Source organism: Rhinolophus hipposideros, assembly GCF_964194185.1.
Source record: "Rhinolophus hipposideros genome assembly, chromosome: 8".
Lineage (NCBI taxonomy): Eukaryota > Metazoa > Chordata > Mammalia > Chiroptera > Rhinolophidae > Rhinolophus > Rhinolophus hipposideros.
Window position 1 is genome coordinate 63,676,648 of NC_138054.1, and position 18,603 is coordinate 63,695,250.

General features: G+C 43.4%; 1 protein-coding gene across 2 annotated transcripts in view; it reads left to right on the top strand.

The window, feature by feature from the left end:
• The window catches only part of TESK2 (testis associated actin remodelling kinase 2), a 113,306-nt gene that overhangs the window by 93,821 nt on the left and 882 nt on the right, over positions 1 to 18,603 (top strand). Inside the window, exons 5-10 of one of the 2 annotated variants that reach the window (XM_081055015.1) lie at positions 7,149 to 7,295; positions 16,410 to 16,492; positions 16,718 to 16,802; positions 17,090 to 17,173; positions 17,388 to 17,474; positions 18,183 to 18,300. In XM_081055015.1, the coding sequence (XP_080911141.1) occupies positions 7,149 to 7,295; positions 16,410 to 16,492; positions 16,718 to 16,802; positions 17,090 to 17,173; positions 17,388 to 17,474; positions 18,183 to 18,300 (604 nt within the window). The remainder of the gene's footprint in view (positions 1 to 7,148; positions 7,296 to 16,409; positions 16,493 to 16,717; positions 16,803 to 17,089; positions 17,174 to 17,387; positions 17,475 to 18,182; positions 18,301 to 18,603) is intronic. The other variant, XM_081055016.1, reaches the window with a different exon arrangement.

Consider the following 18,603-nt stretch of genomic DNA (forward strand, 5'->3'; position numbering starts at 1 on the left):
TAGGTTCATAGTGTCTATCTGTGGGAAATGTGAGGGAAGTAGGGGAGATATCTTTATAGCCTCCTCTACTTGGCTTTTAGATACTGATAAAAGAAATATCTTCTATAATTTCCAAAAGGAGATCTCAGTTATATTTTTTTAAGTCCATGTGATTCTGACCCCTTTAAGGAGTCTGCTGATAAGGGTGGTAAAGTGACTCTCAGAATTTCATATCACTGAGTGGCCAAAGACATTGTTTTATAGTTCACTTTATCCAATGCTACCATAGTACCTGCCGTACAGTAGGCATTATTAAATATTTGTTGTACATGGTATTTATCAGAAAATTCCTCTAAAAACATATTTCTCTTTTTGATCTTAAATTACATTAATGACTGAATTGGGAAGGTTTCTAATAAAAGAGAGAACTTAAAAACTGCCTCCATTTATTTAAATGTACTCTATCCTTTGTTTATTCAACAATTTACCGTTCACTTTACTGGATGGATGCTGGGCTTACAAAACTGAGAAACACCTGGTCTCTGCCATCAAGATTATATATACTACAAAATAAACCAAAATATACATACAGGAGGCTAACGGGACACAAAATATGGGATGGGGTATCAGGAAATGCTTTCCAAAATAAGAGACTTGGGCTGGGTTTAGAAGGATGAATACGAATGAGCAAAGCTATGAAGGGGAGGAGTATTCTAGGAAGTAGATAGGCATGTTTGAAAGCAGCGAGAGAGAAACATTTAAATATTCTGAAACACGTGTTGAATTCCCTTTCTCTTTGAGTTAACTACGACTGACTGTTTCAGCCCAGCAGGCCCTGGTGGGCCTCCTGGAATGGAGGCTGGGCCATGGCGAACGTGGGCCTTGGCAGATGTACGATGTACGCTTGTAATGGCTGTGGGACCTTGGGCTGAGAACAGGAGGCTCCTTTGGAGCACAAGCCTCCCACAGGGTGCTCTTGGGATGCCTGTCCTGGAATTACCCAGGGCAGTAACAAAGCTTTCTTTTTTTCTTTAAACCAAGCCAGCAGGACGGGGTGTCTGCTAGCCTTTGTATTTAGAGCCGACCAACAAACATACAGTGGCCAACACAATGGCATTGTTGGGCTTCAGTGAAAACTAGGTCGGGGCCCAGGCCCTCCTCTATAGAGGGCCCATCCAAAGAACAGAGATTCAACAAGCCACTGATTTGGCTATTTGACATTGATGCTGGTTTCTGACTCACTGAAGACACATAAGATTACAGCATCTTTTCCCACTGTTTCTCTGAGCACCTTAATTTGGAATTTCTGAGTTGCCTGTGAATTTTTTCCCTCAGTTCTCATATGTATCACTCAGTTGCTAAATATTTTAGATTCTACTTCTGCATATCCTAACTCTAGCCCACTTTTTCAAGCCTAAAATAGCACTCTAAAGCAGGCATTTGGCCATCTCTCATCTGGACTGTTGCAGTACCTTCCCCTCATCCCTTCTCCCCTACTTTATGCAGAAAAAAAAAAGATAACTACTAATCTCTGCACTTTATATTTGTGTTCCTTTTGCATAGAATGTCTTTGTTACTCCCAACCCTACATTTGGGTATCCATGAAATGGAAATGAATCCTCAAAATGAGTGATTAGCCAGGCCTAGGTGAGGGAAGGATAATCCAGGTAAATGGATCAGCAGTGTGTACAAATGTGCAGGTAAGCAGGGAGTGAAACCTTTATAAGCAGGAGTATACCATGCATAAAGTATGCCATTGTATGCCATGCTAAAGATTGTGGGTTTTATCCTAAGTAGGGCATCATTGAATAATTTTAACAGGGGAGTGGCTTCAGGTTGGCATTTCAGAAGGATTATCTTGGCTGTATTATGTAAAATTGGAATGAGGCCTAAGTGTGTTCAAGATGTAAGAAGGGAACCAGAAGACTAGTTAGAAAGCTATTGGAGTAACCCACAGAAGGAATGATGATAAGATGTTGATAGGGGAGAATGAGTTGTGTACTCTGAGCTAAGCACTGTGCTGGACATACTTTGTATGCCTTATCTCTTTTAATTAGTCACTGCCTTTGATTAAACACAAAATCCTGTTGATTCTACCTCTGAGATGTCTCTAGATATTAACCTCTTTTCCATTCTTGCTGCCATTGTCTTATTCGGGGCTTTTTTACTTCCCACTTGGATGATTCCAGAAGCTTCCTAACTATTCTCTAAGCCTCAATTCCTGATCTTTCCATACAGTTTTTATATTATTGCTAGAATGTTATTTCTGTGTAGCATGTCTAATCATGTTATTGTCCTATGTGGAAAAAAAGCTCTTAGTTGATTATATGTCATCTCTCCTAGACTGTGAACTAAGGGCAGAGACTGGCCCCATTTACCTTTGTATTTTCACATAGTAGGTTTTCAGTGTTTGTGTAGGTGGATGGATCTTTTTCAGGACAACCCCGCTAATTAGGTGGTCGAAAATGATCTCTGTTAGTTGGATGGCAGCACATTTATCTGCTTTGGATAAGCGCTCTAGCTCCAGGCTGGTTAGGTAGATTTTTCAAAAAGGAATAATTCTTGCAGTTGATCTTTTCTTCAGAGCTTCTCTGAATGTGGGTTTGAACCACTGTTAAGAGATAAGCTTGTTTGGTTGCAGATATCAGTACATTGATAATTCAAAGTGAAAAAAAACACAACTAACCATTTTGTCTTACCCTTCTTACTGGTTGATTATGAGCGGGTGAGGCTACTGTAGCTGACTAGAATCAGCAAGAATTGGCACAGGAGCCCTGGGGTGTAGTGCGTGGTAGGTATTGCCTCGTGCTGCTCCAGAATATTCTGTGTGGGCATGTTTATGTGTCTGTGCCTGAGTTGGAACCATCAGAGGCTACAGGGGATACATGGGAAGAACCATATTCTCAGCCTAGACAACTTTTATCTATCTTTTAGGATCCAACTCAGATGTTACTTTCTCTCTGAAACTTTCTAAACTCCTCAGGTAGAGTCAGTTTCTACTTTTATACCCCAGGTATTTACCTCTGCTAAAGGGGTATTGGTATTATGGTATTATTTACTTACCTGTATGTCTTTCACTGTACTTCTTTATAAACAGAGGGGCCACCAGATAGCTCTTAACAACAAGGTTGCCCGTTCGATTCCGGCACGGGATGGTGGGCTGCGCCCCCTGCAACTAAAGATTAAAAACGGCGACTGGGCTTGGAGCTGAACTGTGCCCTCCACAACTAGACTGAAGGACAATGACTGATGGGTCCTGGAAAACACACTGTTCCCCAATATTCCCAATAAAAAAAATTAAAAAAAAATATATATAAACTGAATATTATTCATCTTTATATATCCACATTTATTATGTGCTAGGCTTTCTTCTAATCACTGGGGGCTATACTGTTGATGTAAACAGACAGGTTCTTACTCTCATACGGGTGTGGCAGGAAGGGGAGGAATGCTCAATAAATGTTTGTAGAAATAACCTGAATTGATATTGCCGAGTGGAGAGCTGAGTGTCCACTTCTCTGTCCCTGTGGTGATTTTTTAGGGTGACTTTTGGCATATGATTTCTTGCATAAATAATATTGGTTAGTCATGAACATACATTTATTTATTGAGTGCCTTCTAGGAAAAGAATTTTTAATGAAGCCAAGCATCAAGCACAAGTGAAATGGCAGAAACTCTGTTATAAAATTTTATTAGATCATGAGGAGGAGAAACAGGTTTTGGTGTAGGTGAAGTTGGGGAATAGTCTCTCAGAGGTATCGAAGAACCTATAACACATGTGAGTGGCTGATATTATAGTTTTCTGAACTTGAAAGTTTAAAAGAACAATAAGAAATGTAAAATGTAAAACTTCTCTCTAGTTTTAACGTATAACAGTTTTAACGTATAGCCAGTGCCTTAAGTTGTTTTGTAGGGCTGCCCAATGAAGTGGTCTGGAAGAAAATGAAAGCAAACAGCTGTTATCCTCATCTCTGAAAGCTGAATGTGCTAGTGCAGTTGTTGTTGCCTCTGCTTCTCGTAGAGGGAGTTGTTCAGAGGACACAGCAGCTGAGTCTGCACGGGGAGTTGCTTATGGGAAGTGAACGTTCCAACTAATGGGCACACAGAGTGTGTGGCAACTTAGAAATTTTCCTTGTTGGCAGATCTCAAACTTCCTGTCCTCATAGATGCAAAAGATCTTGAGATATTGAGAAGTTGTGGTTTCTGAAGGCCTAGAGGTTTATCAGCCCTACCAAAGTATTCACCAAAGGCCAGCAAGAGAAATTGATTGTAACAATAAACTCCATTTGGTTTCCCTCTCTGGTCTTGGTTTGTGCTTTTCCCATCTTGCCTGGAAAATCCAGCCACGACTAGTCTGTGTGATTCCTCACTTTGTCTCACCTTTCTCCTCTGCTTTCCACCCTTGTGCTTGGTCTGTGGATTTCTCAGCCCTTCAGAGACATGGCTGAACAGAATAAACATGTGTTTCTCTGAACTAGAATCAAAAGTGCTGGCTTAGCCTGGCCCACAGACAGTGCACATACAGCCTTTTCATCATGGTCTTTTCTGCCTGGCCTTCAGTTGGGAAACTTGAGTGGCTCCTAAAGTCAGGCCTTCCATGTCACATTGTCACCATGCCAAAGGAAAGAACCACCTCTCAGACCTTTCTGACTCTCAGAACTAAAGAAATTTATCTGCATGATTAGGCATCAGCTTTGTTGCTCCCACGTAGCTTGGACTTTGCAGGTTCAGTTTCTTTTTAGCAAATGAGCACCTCAAATGTGAACCGTGAATAATTCAGCTAGCATAAAGAGACGAAGGCACTATGTTAATGCCATCATTATATCTCATTTTGAGATTGCCAAAGATGGATTATCAAGCAGGATGAAGCCGATGGACAGGTTTCCCTTTTGAGAAGATAGGTGTATTTTTAGCCATTCTGTTTGCCTTGCCCAAGCTTATCTGCCTCATCCAAGGATCTGAAATGCAGCATCGTGCTGCCCCCAGCTGGTTCTTTTTGATGCTTATGTTACCATGTCAGAAAATCTGATTATCTGGCACTTCAACTTTTGTAAGCACTTTCATATATTTGTATTAGATTCTCGTTATAACATTGTTATATAGATCAGGGATTATCATACGTATTTTATAGATGAGAAAACTGAAGGATAGCCTTATTAGTTGATTTGTCCAAAGTTAAATGACTATTAAGAGACAAAAGTGGACTAAAATTCAGATCTCTTACCTCCTGTTACATTAGGTTCCCTAGTCTTTTGTAAATTCAATAAACCCCCCCATAATAGGTATTAAAAGCTTAATTTTAGGCTTAGAGGAATTTGCCCCCTTTTCTTCCTTGGGAGGAGGAGGGAGCTAATAATACATCATGTATGGTTTGAATAAATTCAATAACCTAATTGGCAAAAAGACTGAGCTCATGTTCTACATAAGATTCTCTGACTTGGGTACTGTGTCCTCTGACTCTCGAGTGTAATGCCGTGCTAAAGAGCATGGACTCTGGAGCCAGACTGCCTGGGTTTGAACTGTGGCCCTGCTCCTTAATAGCTGGATAACCTTGAGCAAGTTTCTTAGCCTCTAAATGCCTTTGTAAAATGAAGATATTAGTACACTTACCTTATAGGCTTATATTTATTTGCAGATTAAGTGAGATAATTAGTGTAAAGTTCTTAGAATAGTGCTTGGCACAAAGTAAGTACTATATAAATAAATATTGCCTGTTGTTGTTTTTATTATCATCTCTGTATAAATATGCTTATTTGCTCTTAAAAAAAAAAAAAGCCCCGCAGCCCTTCACGGGTATGGAGGAATGATAAACAGCTAAATTTCTTGAAAGAGTGCATCTTAACATAGTTTCTCCATAGCTTTTCTCCTACTCACTCCTCAGGCCACTTTGGTCTTACTCTGATCTTGACAATTTTACTGAAACTGCTCTGGCCATGGTTGCCAGTGACTTCCTAGTTACACATTCAGGAGACACTTTTAATGTTCATCTTACTTGATCTATAGTATTTGATACTTTGGGTCTTTTCCTCTTTGGAATGTTCTCCTTTGATTTCTGTGATGACATGCTTGCTTGATTCTTCTTCTGCCTGCTCCTTTAAATGTTAGTTTCCCATCTTACAGGTTAGCTACTGGGCAATTTCACTTGGCCTCCGCTCAATGTGATTGCCTCCAAAGTCTTTAGCCCAGCCTTTGTTCTTGAACTTTAAACTGACTCTCCACCTTGGTTGCCCTACAAGCCTTTAAATTCAACACATCCTAGCTGAACTCGCTATCTTTTAACATTGTCTCTTCTTCAGAAACCTGCTTCTGTCCCTGTATTCTGGATATTTGATAATGGCATCCAGGGACCAATAGCTTGGATCAACCTATAGCTTTTCATTGCCCTCATGCCCCCCATCCAGGCAGCCATTAAGTGTTTTTTTTTTTAAACTCTGCCATCTAAATACATCTTGAATCTTGCTCTATTCCAGTGCCTCCACTATTGCCATAACTCAGGCACCCTTCTTTCACCAGGATTATTGTAACAATCTCCTAGCCTATTTTGCCCTCTCCATATTCTCCACTCTAATCCATCTATCATACCGTTGCTAAAATAATCTGTTCTTTAAAAAGCAAACATGAACATGTTGCTCTTCTGCTTAAAAGGCTTTCTTTTGTTCCTTAAAGGCAGGATAAAATAGCAAAGCATATCAGCCTCACCTGCCTCTCCTGTTCATGAACTATCGCCATATCGAGTAAATTAGTTTCCTATACGACCATGCATTTAACCTATATCTTTGCATATGCTGCTCCCTCTGTGTGGTCTGTCTTTCCTGCTCCCTCGGTTATCCTTTGACTCCTTATTTCCTCTATGCAGCTTTCTCTAACATGTTCAGATTGAGTGAGTAACTTTTTTCTCTGTACTGCCCAGTGCTGTTGTACATGTACACGGCTATATATTAGTGGTTACGACATGGTATTGTTTGTCTATGTCCCTTAATAGATTGTGATCTCCTTAAAGAAAGGTATCTTTGTGTGTAGTACTTACCACTGTGCCCAGATACAGAATAAGCCCTCAATAACTTAAAAACAAACAAACAAAAACATCCATTCTCTATCTTGTTGGTGTTTATTCTCTAGTGGTTTCACAGCCAGACAAATGGTAGCTGGGTTTTCCTTCTGTTTTGCAGTATATCAACTCTGGAAACCTGGAACAGTTGCTAGACAGTAACCTGCATTTGCCCTGGACTGTGAGGGTGAAACTGGCCTATGACATAGCAGTGGGCCTCAGCTACCTTCACTTCAAAGGCATTTTCCATCGGGACCTCACATCTAAGGTACGAAGGCTTTACTTGCACAACTCTTTGAGATACTCTCCTCCATTACGGAGAAAGCTTTGTTAAGAAACCAGTCATTAATGAGATTCAGAATGATGGAGATCACTTATAGATTTAACATTTAATTATAGAGGATTTAACTTATTACTCTGTATAGCTAAATCTCAGCTCACAGTAGGTACCTTTCAGTGTTGAGCCAGGCAACACATACATCTTGAAAACCTTCACTCTTGACTTCAGCCTCCTAGATACGGGTGTTGCAGGAGGAGAGTTAAGAGGTTTTTTTTGCTCCATAGGAGTGACAGCAGTCCAGACAATGTGGGAGCCTGTCTCTTAGTGTTCTCTCTCATGACCTCCAGGAAGTAGCTCTTCACTGAGAGCAACAGTTCAGTGATTTTTAGTCACTTGAGTGCAGGTTTTGAGGGCCATAATGTACTGACCCATTTTCTGTCTGTGCGATTGAGTTTCTGCCATCCTGCCAGTTCCTCTCTGGCGTCAGCTGGTCTCTGTAGTATTCTCTTGCTGTCCAAATTGCTGTGTGACCAGGTTAGAAAAGAGTTGCTTTTAGAGGAAGCTGGCCATGCTACAGGGCAGACACCTCAGGGCCAAGTGGCCCAGGACACCACTGGGACAAGGCTTATATACATAATAGTGTTTGATCACTGATGTGAGAAGTGTAAATCATCTAATACGACTTCAGTCCAAGAGATGATTTAAGGTCTTCTAGGGAGGTACATGGGAGTTTTGTACCTTTTCACGAATAGCTGTCATTTCGTTCCCCACCCTCAACACATACACATACTTGCATACACATACTCCTACACCCCTTCTGTCATGGATGAGGGGTAAGGGAGCCCGTTATAAGAAAACATTTGCAAAGGAAACAAAAGCAGGCTGTGCATTCAGAGCCAATAAGGCCTAGAGCAGTCAATCTCTGGCTATCTGACCCTAGAATGGTTCTGGTGTTTCAAACAGCAGTACTGTCCCTGAGGGACCCTGGTCATTGGTTTATAAGCTACTACACAGAAAATAGCTTTGGGAGGTGACCGACCATAGGGCCCACTGGTTGTGGCAGCGCCATTTTTAGTCAACTGCACTGTTAGTGAAGGAGCCCTAAGACTGGCAAGTGGAATCTGGTGACTATCTGAGGCCTAGTTCATTTTCATCAGCAAGGACTAGATACTTGGACAGCTGGGACATGGAAGGTGGTATATTTTCCCTCTATCAGCTTTTTCTCATACCCTGGAATGTTATAGAAAGTCAGGACTAAGAAAACTGCACTTCCTCCAGGCAAATGGGTGGGGTTGTCTCCCCCAGGCAAATGGGTGGGGTTAGACACTGCCTTAAGTTGATAGGCTATTCTTGCCTTGGGCATGCAGCCAAAATCAAATTTTTGCTTCCTACTCAGAGAGCATCATTTCCTCCAAGGTGGAAGGAGATCATGACAAGTTATTTATCAGTCATACAGATATTTACCCCACGCTTATATGAGTGTCTCCTGTGCCTGGCACCATGGATGAAGGAATATTAGAAAAGGACAATTTCTGACCTAGAGGTACTTAGAGTCTTGTTAGGAATTAATTGCAAAACAGCCTACAGCATTTCACAATTGAGTGTTCAGCCATAGACGATAGATAGGTTTTCAGAGAAAAGAAATATCGCTAGGCTTTCTGGAGGAAAGCTTCCCCAGTGAGTGCCTACGACCTCATCATATTCTCTTCTGTGCTCCCACAGCACTTTATCTCATTGTGATAGCGTTTGAGTGTGGTTTTGTCTGGGCTTGTCATGTTGTAAAAAATTACTGTAACCTTTTTGGACCTATAGGGTAAGACTATTATCCTTTGGTTTTCCTAACAGGGAGTAGGTATGCCCAGTGTCCGTGGCTTGAGATGAGAAACTAGGAACTTAGGAGAAAGAACTGTGTCTCTGGGCTGTGCTTTCTTGGGTCTAAACTTTAAGGAGGTACTGAAGAAACTTGTACTTCCAGGTGGTGAGTTTGTAAACTGGAATACACTGTAGCAAATCTCAAACTGAAGAAAAACAAGTGAATTTTACAAGCCAGACCATCCAATAGGAGAGACTGTCTGTGTTCATTGCCCTTTTATCATCTCTGAGCTTTTGTCTGAATGTTGCAGCCTCACTGTAACTCTGTTGCAGTGATTAGGGAGAAAGTTGCATGTCTACACCTAAGCCAGAGCAGCCCCATCCAGGAGACCTGTATGGTGGTGACAGTGACCATAAGAATGAGAAACCCCAAGGGACAAATAAGGCTAAAGGGACAGAGTAGCGCTTTGAGGTTTCCAAATTATTTCCTCATTGTCAACCTTGGGTCTGAGTTTGCATTCTTTAAGGACAATAAAAGGCTTACATATGCTTTAGTAGCGTTCACTTCATATTATTTGTTTGTACTATCGTTTTGTGTCTCACACCTCGCATAGAGCCTGTTAGAGAAGTGGCTTCCTGGTCCTCTTTCAGAGAATGCCCTTGATAGCACAGAGGCCAAAACATCTGCTCAAGAGCTGAGATTTTGAGTCCCAGACCCAGTTTTGTCCCACCCCTCCAAATGACTTCAGTACCCTTGGGACTGTGTTCCCAGTCCATGAAATGGATTCTGTCCTTGACCTCACAGAAACCATTAGTCTTGGGCTTCTCAGACCAGAGCTCACAGGAGGGATTTAAAGTAGTGGGAACACATTCCAGGTGGGATGCCTTTTTCCAAATAATCCTGAGCCTGTGGTAGAGGCAAAAAAGATCCCTAGTTTCCTATCAGAGTGCCTCCTGAAAAGAGTATTGCCTTTGCAGGATTCACATGTCAGTGGTTACAGCAATACTGCTTTCAAGAGTGAAAAGTCTGTCAGATATAGTTGTTCAATCTAATTTTGTAATTACTTCTAAGAAATTGAGGGGCAGCCGAATGGCTCAGTTGGCTAAAGCACGAGCTCTGAACAACAGGGTTGCCGGTTCGATTCCCACGTGGGCCAGTGAGCTGTGCCCTCACAACTAGATTGAAGACAATGAGCTGCCACTGAGCTTCCAGAGTGGCAGCCAGATGGCTCAGTTGGTTAGAGTGCGAGCTCTCAACAAGGCTGCTGGTTCAATTCCTGCATGGGATGGTGGGCTGCGCCCCCTGCAACTGAAAATTGAAAACGGTGACTGGACCAGGAGCTGAACTGCGTCCTCCACAACTAGATTGAAGGACAATGACTTGGAGCTGATGGGCCCTGGAGAAACACACTGTTCCTCAATATTCCCCAATAAAATTAATAAAAAAAACTTAAAAAGAAATTGATTTATGCAGTGGCAATGCTAATAGTTTAGTTCGAAGGAAGTGGGAGATAGTGTGGCTTTAAAAATATTCAGTTCATGATCTCCATCAAAAAGTGGCAATAACCACATACAGGCTTTTAGCTATAGCTCTAGGAGTAACTATACAGCTGTACATGAGGCTTGTTGTCTCTTAGGGGCAGCTGAGAGAGCAGTTTGTTTCTGCTTAATACCATTGCTGCCCAGGATCAGGCATGCACCACTGTGTTTGTACACCCCTAGGAGTACGAGTTATGAATTATACCTTTATTCTTAGTTGTTGGTGTGTGTGTGTACTCCATAGAAGCTATTCCGGTGAGTCCATCAGAGTGTAAAGCTTATCCAGCTGTGGTCTTAGGCTATACCATACAACTAGGAACAGAAAATGCCAAGTTTCAGAGACTGAAGAGAGCATGAATTAGGAACAAAGTCGAATACTGGAGCGATGTAGAGAGTGTTTTTAGGGCACCCTGTAGGGGTATTTTTTAATAGTTATTTTTTATAATGAGAATCATCAGTAGTTTTGGGAAACCATTTATACTATGTTATTAGAGGACATAGTATCGGGGACATAGAAGTTACTGGAACCCAATCTGTACCATCCGTGGGCTTTTAGTCTAGTTGGGGAGACAGATATTACATAGTGCAGATATTACACAAGAGCTACGGTAAAGATATGGGACCACATAGTGGGATGGAGGGCAAGGGCTGAGACGACAAACCAGATCATCTTATAAGAGACAGTCTCTGGGCATTTAGGAAGTCTCTGATCTCCCTCTGGTGTGGTGGTTTTATTCAGTGCTAATATTGACTGTGCAGTTGTTCTAGGAGACCTCAGGAAGTGCTCTCAAGTGTCTGCTCTGACCCAGTTCTGAAGGATTTGTGTTGGCTTCCAGAAATGCATTCATGGCCACCCCTTTGAGTCTCTTAGCTCAGTCCCCACACTGGAGAATCGAATGTACGTATGATTAGTGTATGCCTTTGACATATACTTTTGAAAGGAGCCCCTTTGCTTCAGCCATCTATCACAACTTTCTCTTATTTTCATTTTATCCAAACTTTCATGTAACAAACTTTTGCTAAGCTCTTTCTGTGTGTCTGTGCTAGGTTACATAGAGATAGAGATGAGTGGGATCCTCCCTGCCATTGAAGAGGTAAACATGTAGCAGTGTGAGGATGAAAAGGACTAGGAGCCAGGCAGCAACAGTGCCTGGGCTCCTTTTTGAACCTGAAAAGGTCACCTCTAGCCTCAGGAAGTCTGACTGGGCCTCTCTGATGTCTGCTGCTTACTCTAGGCAAGGATACCTTTGAATAAAGCATTTTTCATCCTCTGTGTAATGGACCTTCCATCCCGCACAGCCTGAAAATTGATCTGGCTTCTTCAGAACCCCACCACGGTCTGAACTTCATATTTTGTAATCTGTACTGGGGCTATGTCCAAGTTGGGTGAGAAATGCAATCATTACACTAGATACCCTTGGATTAACCCATATTGGAGGTAGGAGCTTGCATCACAAATGAAGGGGTTTTATTGTATTGCCTACACAAACAGTGCTGCCTTCTCCATGGGCCCCAGCTATTGCTGCTATTTTAAGATTACATTGTTCCTGCTATGCCGTCTCCAGTGGAAAGCTTTTCAGCCTGTTCCTCTGGAGAAGCCAAAATCATCAGGTAGGGACTCTTTAGAATTGGGAAATCTGGGTTTTTACCACTTACAGTTGTAAGCTTCACTTTTCTTATCTGAAATTGTAAAAATCTCAGATCTGCCTACCTCACAATGTTGTTTTGAAGAAGCACTGGGATTGTATTTTTTAAAAATGTTTTATAGACAGTGGCTGATTAGCTCAGTTGGTTAGAGCATGGTGCTGATAACACCAAGATAGTTGGTTTGATCCCCACATGGGCTACTGTGAGCTGTGCCCTCCTTAAAAAAAAAAAAAAAGTTTTATGATTTCTAGGGTACTGCACAAACAGAAGTAGACAATCTTTCCCTTACCCATGGGGCTAGGAAATATTCTTTAGGCCACCTCCCTCTTAAGACATTTCTGCTTTCCTAAAGCTGGTAGTCTACAGCTTACAATCTATAGCTATAGGAAGGGACTGTAGAAACAGACACGTTCATTATAATATGGCAATTGCTAAGGTTAGAGAGAGTGTATTAGGATGCTTTGAAAAAAGGATATTTAACCCAACTTGAGGGTATAGAGAAGGCTTCTTGGAAGACATGATGCCTAACTTAATCTTGAAAATTGAATTCTACTAAGTATTGTGTGGAGGGTGTAGGGATGCATTAATATTCCGGATGAGACCAGATAAAGGGAATTGCATAAACAAAGGCATAGAGGCATAAACAGTATGATGTGCAGACTTTGAGGTTAGAGTGGTAAGAGATAAAACTTGAAAAGAGAGGAGTGTCCTGGAAGTACACACTGTTTCCCCAATAAAGTCCTGTTCCCCTTCCCCCAATAAAATCATTTTTTTTTTTTAAAAAGAGGAATGTGATCATATTATACTCTCTAACTCGGATGTTATCTTTTAGATAGGAAATGAACTGTTGTCGACTTTTATAAAGTAACAGCTTTTTTGAAATATACTTCCACATAAAATTCACCCTTTCAAAGTATACATTTCAGTGTTTTTTTATATATTCAACCACCACTATTTAATTTCCATCCCTCCAAAAGGAAAACCCCATATCCTCTTCTCCTCTCCCATCAGTCCTACTCAGTTTCTATGGATTTGCTTATTCTGGACATTTGATATAAGTGGAATCATACCATATGTCACTGTTGCTTTTAAAATAGGGGAGTAACACAGGTAGATATGCATTTCAAGAAGGTCATGCTGACAGGAATGAGAAGATGCATCAGGGACATCAAGCCCTGGCCAAGCCAGAGAGACCAGTTAGAAAAGTATTGCAATATTCAAAGGAGGAACGACGGGGACCTGAAGTAGGGCAATAGTAGTGGGAGGAAGAGGGAGGGACTGATTTGAAAAACATTTAGAAGCTAAAATTAGTTGGAGTAAGAGTAAAAAATCTAGGATGCTTCCCAGGTTTCTAGCTTAACAAACTGGGTGGAAATTGACAGTACCAGATGACATAACAATACAGCTAGAGTTTTAGCTTTTGGACAAATGAGTCCAGGTTTGCATGTATGGAGAATATAAGTAATCCAGGAGGCGATGTCCAGAAATAGACAGTTTGTGCAGATCTGCAGCTTGAGGATAAAAGGTCAGGGCTGAGGATATACACTTGGGAGTCATCAGCACAGCAGTGGTAATTAGAGAAGAAATGTGGACTGTTCCCCACAAAAGAGCACAGGAGCTGTCGGCCCGAGATAGAACCCTGAGAGCATCGTTCTCGTGGAATGGGAAGAGGAGCTTGTACTGGAGTCTGCAGAGTAGCTAACGGTAGAAGAGGAAATCCAGAACAGTTGTGTCATATTAGTCTGGAGAGAAGAATAAAAAAGGAACAGGAATAGCCTCTAATAGAGTCTGTTAGCTCCAGGACCACGACAAATTATCCTCTGCACACCCAGTACTAATAATGATTCCTGAATGATATGTAAAAACACTGACAGAAGTAATCAGCAGTCAATAGCAGAAAGATCAAGTAATATAAGAACTAATTTTGTCTATTGAGCTTAATGCCATAGAACTCATTGGTGTCCGCTGTGAGAATTCTTCCAGCAGAAGCCACTGAGGAATGAGTGGGAGATAAGGAAGTAAAAACAGCAAGTGCTGCCAGACAAACCTCACTGGCTGAGTGAGGCTCTGTTAAAAGCAGGCTCAGGAGTTTGTTGGAAAACCCCAAAGGGGCTAATCCTGGTCAGGGCTCCTCCCCATTTTCCTTATCACCTCAGATACAGACTGCTAAAGTTCGGCACTTTTGGTTTTCAGTATCCCATCTTTATCTTTGGCTCTAATACCCATCTATTGGCTGTGGAGAAGCTTTAAGAGGGGAAGTGGTCTTACTCCAGACCAGAGGCATGCAACCTTGTCCCATGTTGTAGAGCTCTGATCTACCCGTGCCGTAGCCATTTCTCTGCCGCTCAGAGAAGCTACTCTGAAGGCACTCACTCCTGAATGGGTGGTTTGCATTGAGTGAACGGTGAAGGTGGGGCAGAAACTGAACAGCTTTGACAAGGCAGGGCACTGAGGCCATGATCTCTTCCTTACTTGCTGAATTTACAAGCTGAATTTAACAAGGTTGTTTCTGAGGGCTATAAAGCAAATAGTAAATAGGACTTTGGACTGAGCCTTGGAGACAGGAGCCTAAGTTGTTAGTGAAAGAGGAAGAGGGGAGAAAAACAGGTGACAGGTCTGAGCTGCCGCTACCTCATAGACCAGTGCCCTGTAGCCCGGCCTTCAGCTAATAGTCAAGCTGGCTTAGGGCCCATAGTCTCAAAGACATTCAAAGTCAAGGAGCTGAGGGATGCTGAGCCAGCAGGACTGATGGGAGAACTATTGCCAGGACGAGCACAAGGCCCCTCCTGCTTGAAAGCCGGAGCTGGTGCACGTCTACCTGGGATCCAAGGTAGGAGAGGATGTGATGAAATCACAGGCTTCTTCCAGGTCAGGAAGAGAGAATAGTGTTAAACATGTCAAGGCCAGAGTAAGGGACTGATTTGTATCTAATGTGGAGTAAGCCGGAGGTGACTTGGCAATGGCTTGGCAACTGGATGCCAAGTCTGGTGAGAGGGAGGGAGAGCTGGTTTGGGTCACATAGGGCCTTGCTGGCCCCAGAAATGTCCCTGTGAGCCAAGGATCCCTACTGTGCTGCCTCTGGAGGAAGAGGGGTAGAGTAAGGTGCCTCCTGAGCCAGAGTGCTTTAGGGCTATTTTGAATGTAGCTATTTGGAGAGAGCTTGTTGCTGCTTTGTGTTTCTTTATAAGTTGTTTGGGTTCATCGTTTCTCTGGAGACAATAGCATTTGTTCAGTGAGCATGACCTGAACCTCTTCCATGAATTGAACACTGTGAGGAACCGGAACTTGCTCCCGAAGAGCTGATAGCCTGCTAGACTGTAAAAGGAAGTGGCACGGAGGAGGAGTTCAAGGAGCTGAGGTGAGAGAGAAATGAAGGTGAGAGCTGGAGAGGACAGGGCTGGAAAGGTAGCTCGCCTTAAAACACATGAAATTTTCTGAGGTGAAAGAATTGGAAGAGCATTCCAAATGGAAGGGAACAGTATAAGCAAAGGCTTCACAAGTCAAACATGTCTGTGAGAAGTTTGGATGAAGATGTGAGCATAGGGGTACCAGTGGCAGAGGGGAGCGAGTAGGGAGGTAGGCTGGCTGATTAGAGCCAAATCACAGACTTTTAATACCAGAGAGGAGGTTGGTTATGCTCCTGTTGGCAGTGAGAGGTAGTGTAGGCTTGGGTGCTTGTCCTGTGCTTACATTACCTGGCAAAAGGTCAAGTCTGGCCTTTGGTTTCTTCATTCTGAGGAAAAGAGAAAGGGAGGCCAGGGGCCTGATAGTCCGTCTTCCTCCACTAGATTGTTAGCTCCAAGAGGACAAGGGTTTCTGTTCATTGAGGTATCTCTGGAACTTAGAACCATGCCTAGCACATAGAAAGCAAAGATAAATGTTTGTGTTTGGAGCATGAGAATCCCAGGGCAGCCACCCAAGACCGAGGCCTAACTCATCTCACATGGCTGTCAGAGCCCCCACGTCATCTGACCACTAGGGTCAGCCTAAGAGTACGGTTTCATCACAGAGCAAGGTACCCATGGCAGGGAGGGATGGTGGTAATTTAATGGTTGGCTGGTCCCTACTTCTAAGCCACACTGTCTTCTTCTTTGGGAACCCTAGAACTGCCTGATAAAGAGGGATGAGAATGGTTACTCTGCTGTGGTAGCTGACTTTGGCCTGGCTGAGAAGATCCCCGATGTGAGGTGGGTAGCCCTAAGGGGTGTTGGGGTTGCAGAAGGGACTGAGGTAAAAGGAAAACTCCAACTTCCTCCCCAGAGGCCAGGACTTGGTCACAGCTCATCTTAGCTCCCTAAATTTGGTCTGTCCCTGTCTGTGCCCATCCCTGGGGGAGAAGAATTCCCAATATTCAGATATCCCATTGCACCAGCCAGCGGCAAGCTCATTTTCCGTATAATCTCACTCCACAGCATGGGGAGTGAGAAGCTGGCTGTGGTGGGCTCACCCTTCTGGATGGCACCTGAGGTACTCCGAGATGAGCACTACAATGAGAAGGTGAGTCTGGGCACCTCAAGGTCTGGTTCTCCTTAGAATCCACTCTTAGCAGAAGGTGTCAGGATCACCCTTTATTCAGGGTGGGGATCTACATCCTTCTTGCAAAGTGCAGGGCTGGTAGTTGGCAGCTAATGAATGTGCCAGTCAATGTAATGAATGTTTCCAGTCAATGAAGTGAAATATGGGCAGGAGGGCCCAGGGCCCAGGCCTGGGCTGGTGGACATGAGGGGCAGAAAGCCCACTTCTCACTCCATTGAGAGGGAAACTGAGGTTTCACTACCTACCAGGCGGACGTGTTCTCTTATGGTATCATCCTCTGTGAGATTATCGCACGCATCCAGGCTGATCCGGACTATCTTCCCCGCACAGAGGTGAGCTGTAGGCATGGGGTCAGTACCACGGGCTGGGGCTGCTTTTGAGGCTGTGGAACTGTTTTGTCCTTGGGGTGGAGTTGCTGGAACTCAGTCAGTGTGGCTACTTCTCAGGGGCAGTTCCCAGCCTTTGTGAGCAGGCCAGGAGGGATGGAGGGATTAATGACCTCTCTACCCATGTCCCCTGTCCCCTCCCCACCATATCCCTCCACAGAACTTTGGGTTGGACTATGACGCTTTCCAGCACATGGTGGGAGACTGTCCCCCAGACTTTTTGCAGCTCACCTTCAACTGCTGTAATGTGAGTCTTTCCTCCCCCTGGCTCTGGTCAGGGGTTCGCCGAACCCTTTTCTCCTGGTTATGACTGTAGGGAGAGGCTGCTAATTAGCCTTGTGAGGGGCTTTATTTTCACTGATGAATAACAGTGCCTACTTACCTCTCCTCTGCCAGACTAGAGGGCCTGCCAGACTCTCCAGAGCCCTGGACCAAAGAAAGAAAATGGTTTTGTAACATCCAGTGCTCGTCCGGCAGGGTAGACACACCACCCCTTGCTTTGGATGTTGATGAAGCTTTGGTCAGGTTTTAGTTGGACTGTGGGTCATTGGTCCTAAAAGTGCATGGGAAAGGCTCGTTAGCCTTCATTTCGTACAGCTCAGGCTGGACCTACCTGTTATAACCAAGGGGTAGGTGGGCCTTGTCTAGGTAGCTCCAAAAAACACATTAGCAGCAGAACTCAAGAAAGAACAAACCAATGTGAGCATACCCTTGTGAAGGATTCTGTGCCAAACAAGGGTTTAAGACACACAGAAAGGGTGCCGAGTTAGGGGAAAGTATTAGACAATAGCACCTTTCCTGACTTTAGCTCTGGGAATCACCCTCATGATCTCCAGCCTTCAGAAAAGATCTCTTAGCTGCACATCTGAGTCTTGAAAGATGCCAGAGACTCAAATTCCATCTTTGGGGTAGAAGGTAGGGGGGCAGGTCTAATGGCTGGTGTGGATGACTACAGATGGACCCCAAATTGCGCCCATCCTTTGTGGAGATTGGGAAGACCCTGGAGGAAATTCTGAGCCGCCTACATGAGGAAGAGCTGGAGACAGACCGGAAGCTGCAGCCCACATTCAAGGGTAAGAGATTAGACCAGCGTATCTAATCTGACCCCAAGGGAGGAAATTGGGATGCAGGGTCTTACCCTCCGGGGCAGTGATTGCAGGATCCCAAATCCAGAAGAAAGGTGGAAGGGCAAGGGATGGGGAAAATATTGGACTCTTACAGAGTTGTGACTTGGAATATTGCCTCCTTTTTGTTGAGTCTGTTTTCTCATTGGTGAAATTAAGACAACAGTATCTATTTTGCTTTCCCAAGTGAAGTCACTTTGTGGTACAAAGTGCCGCTTCCATTTGTTATGACTAGTGAAAGTAACCCTGACT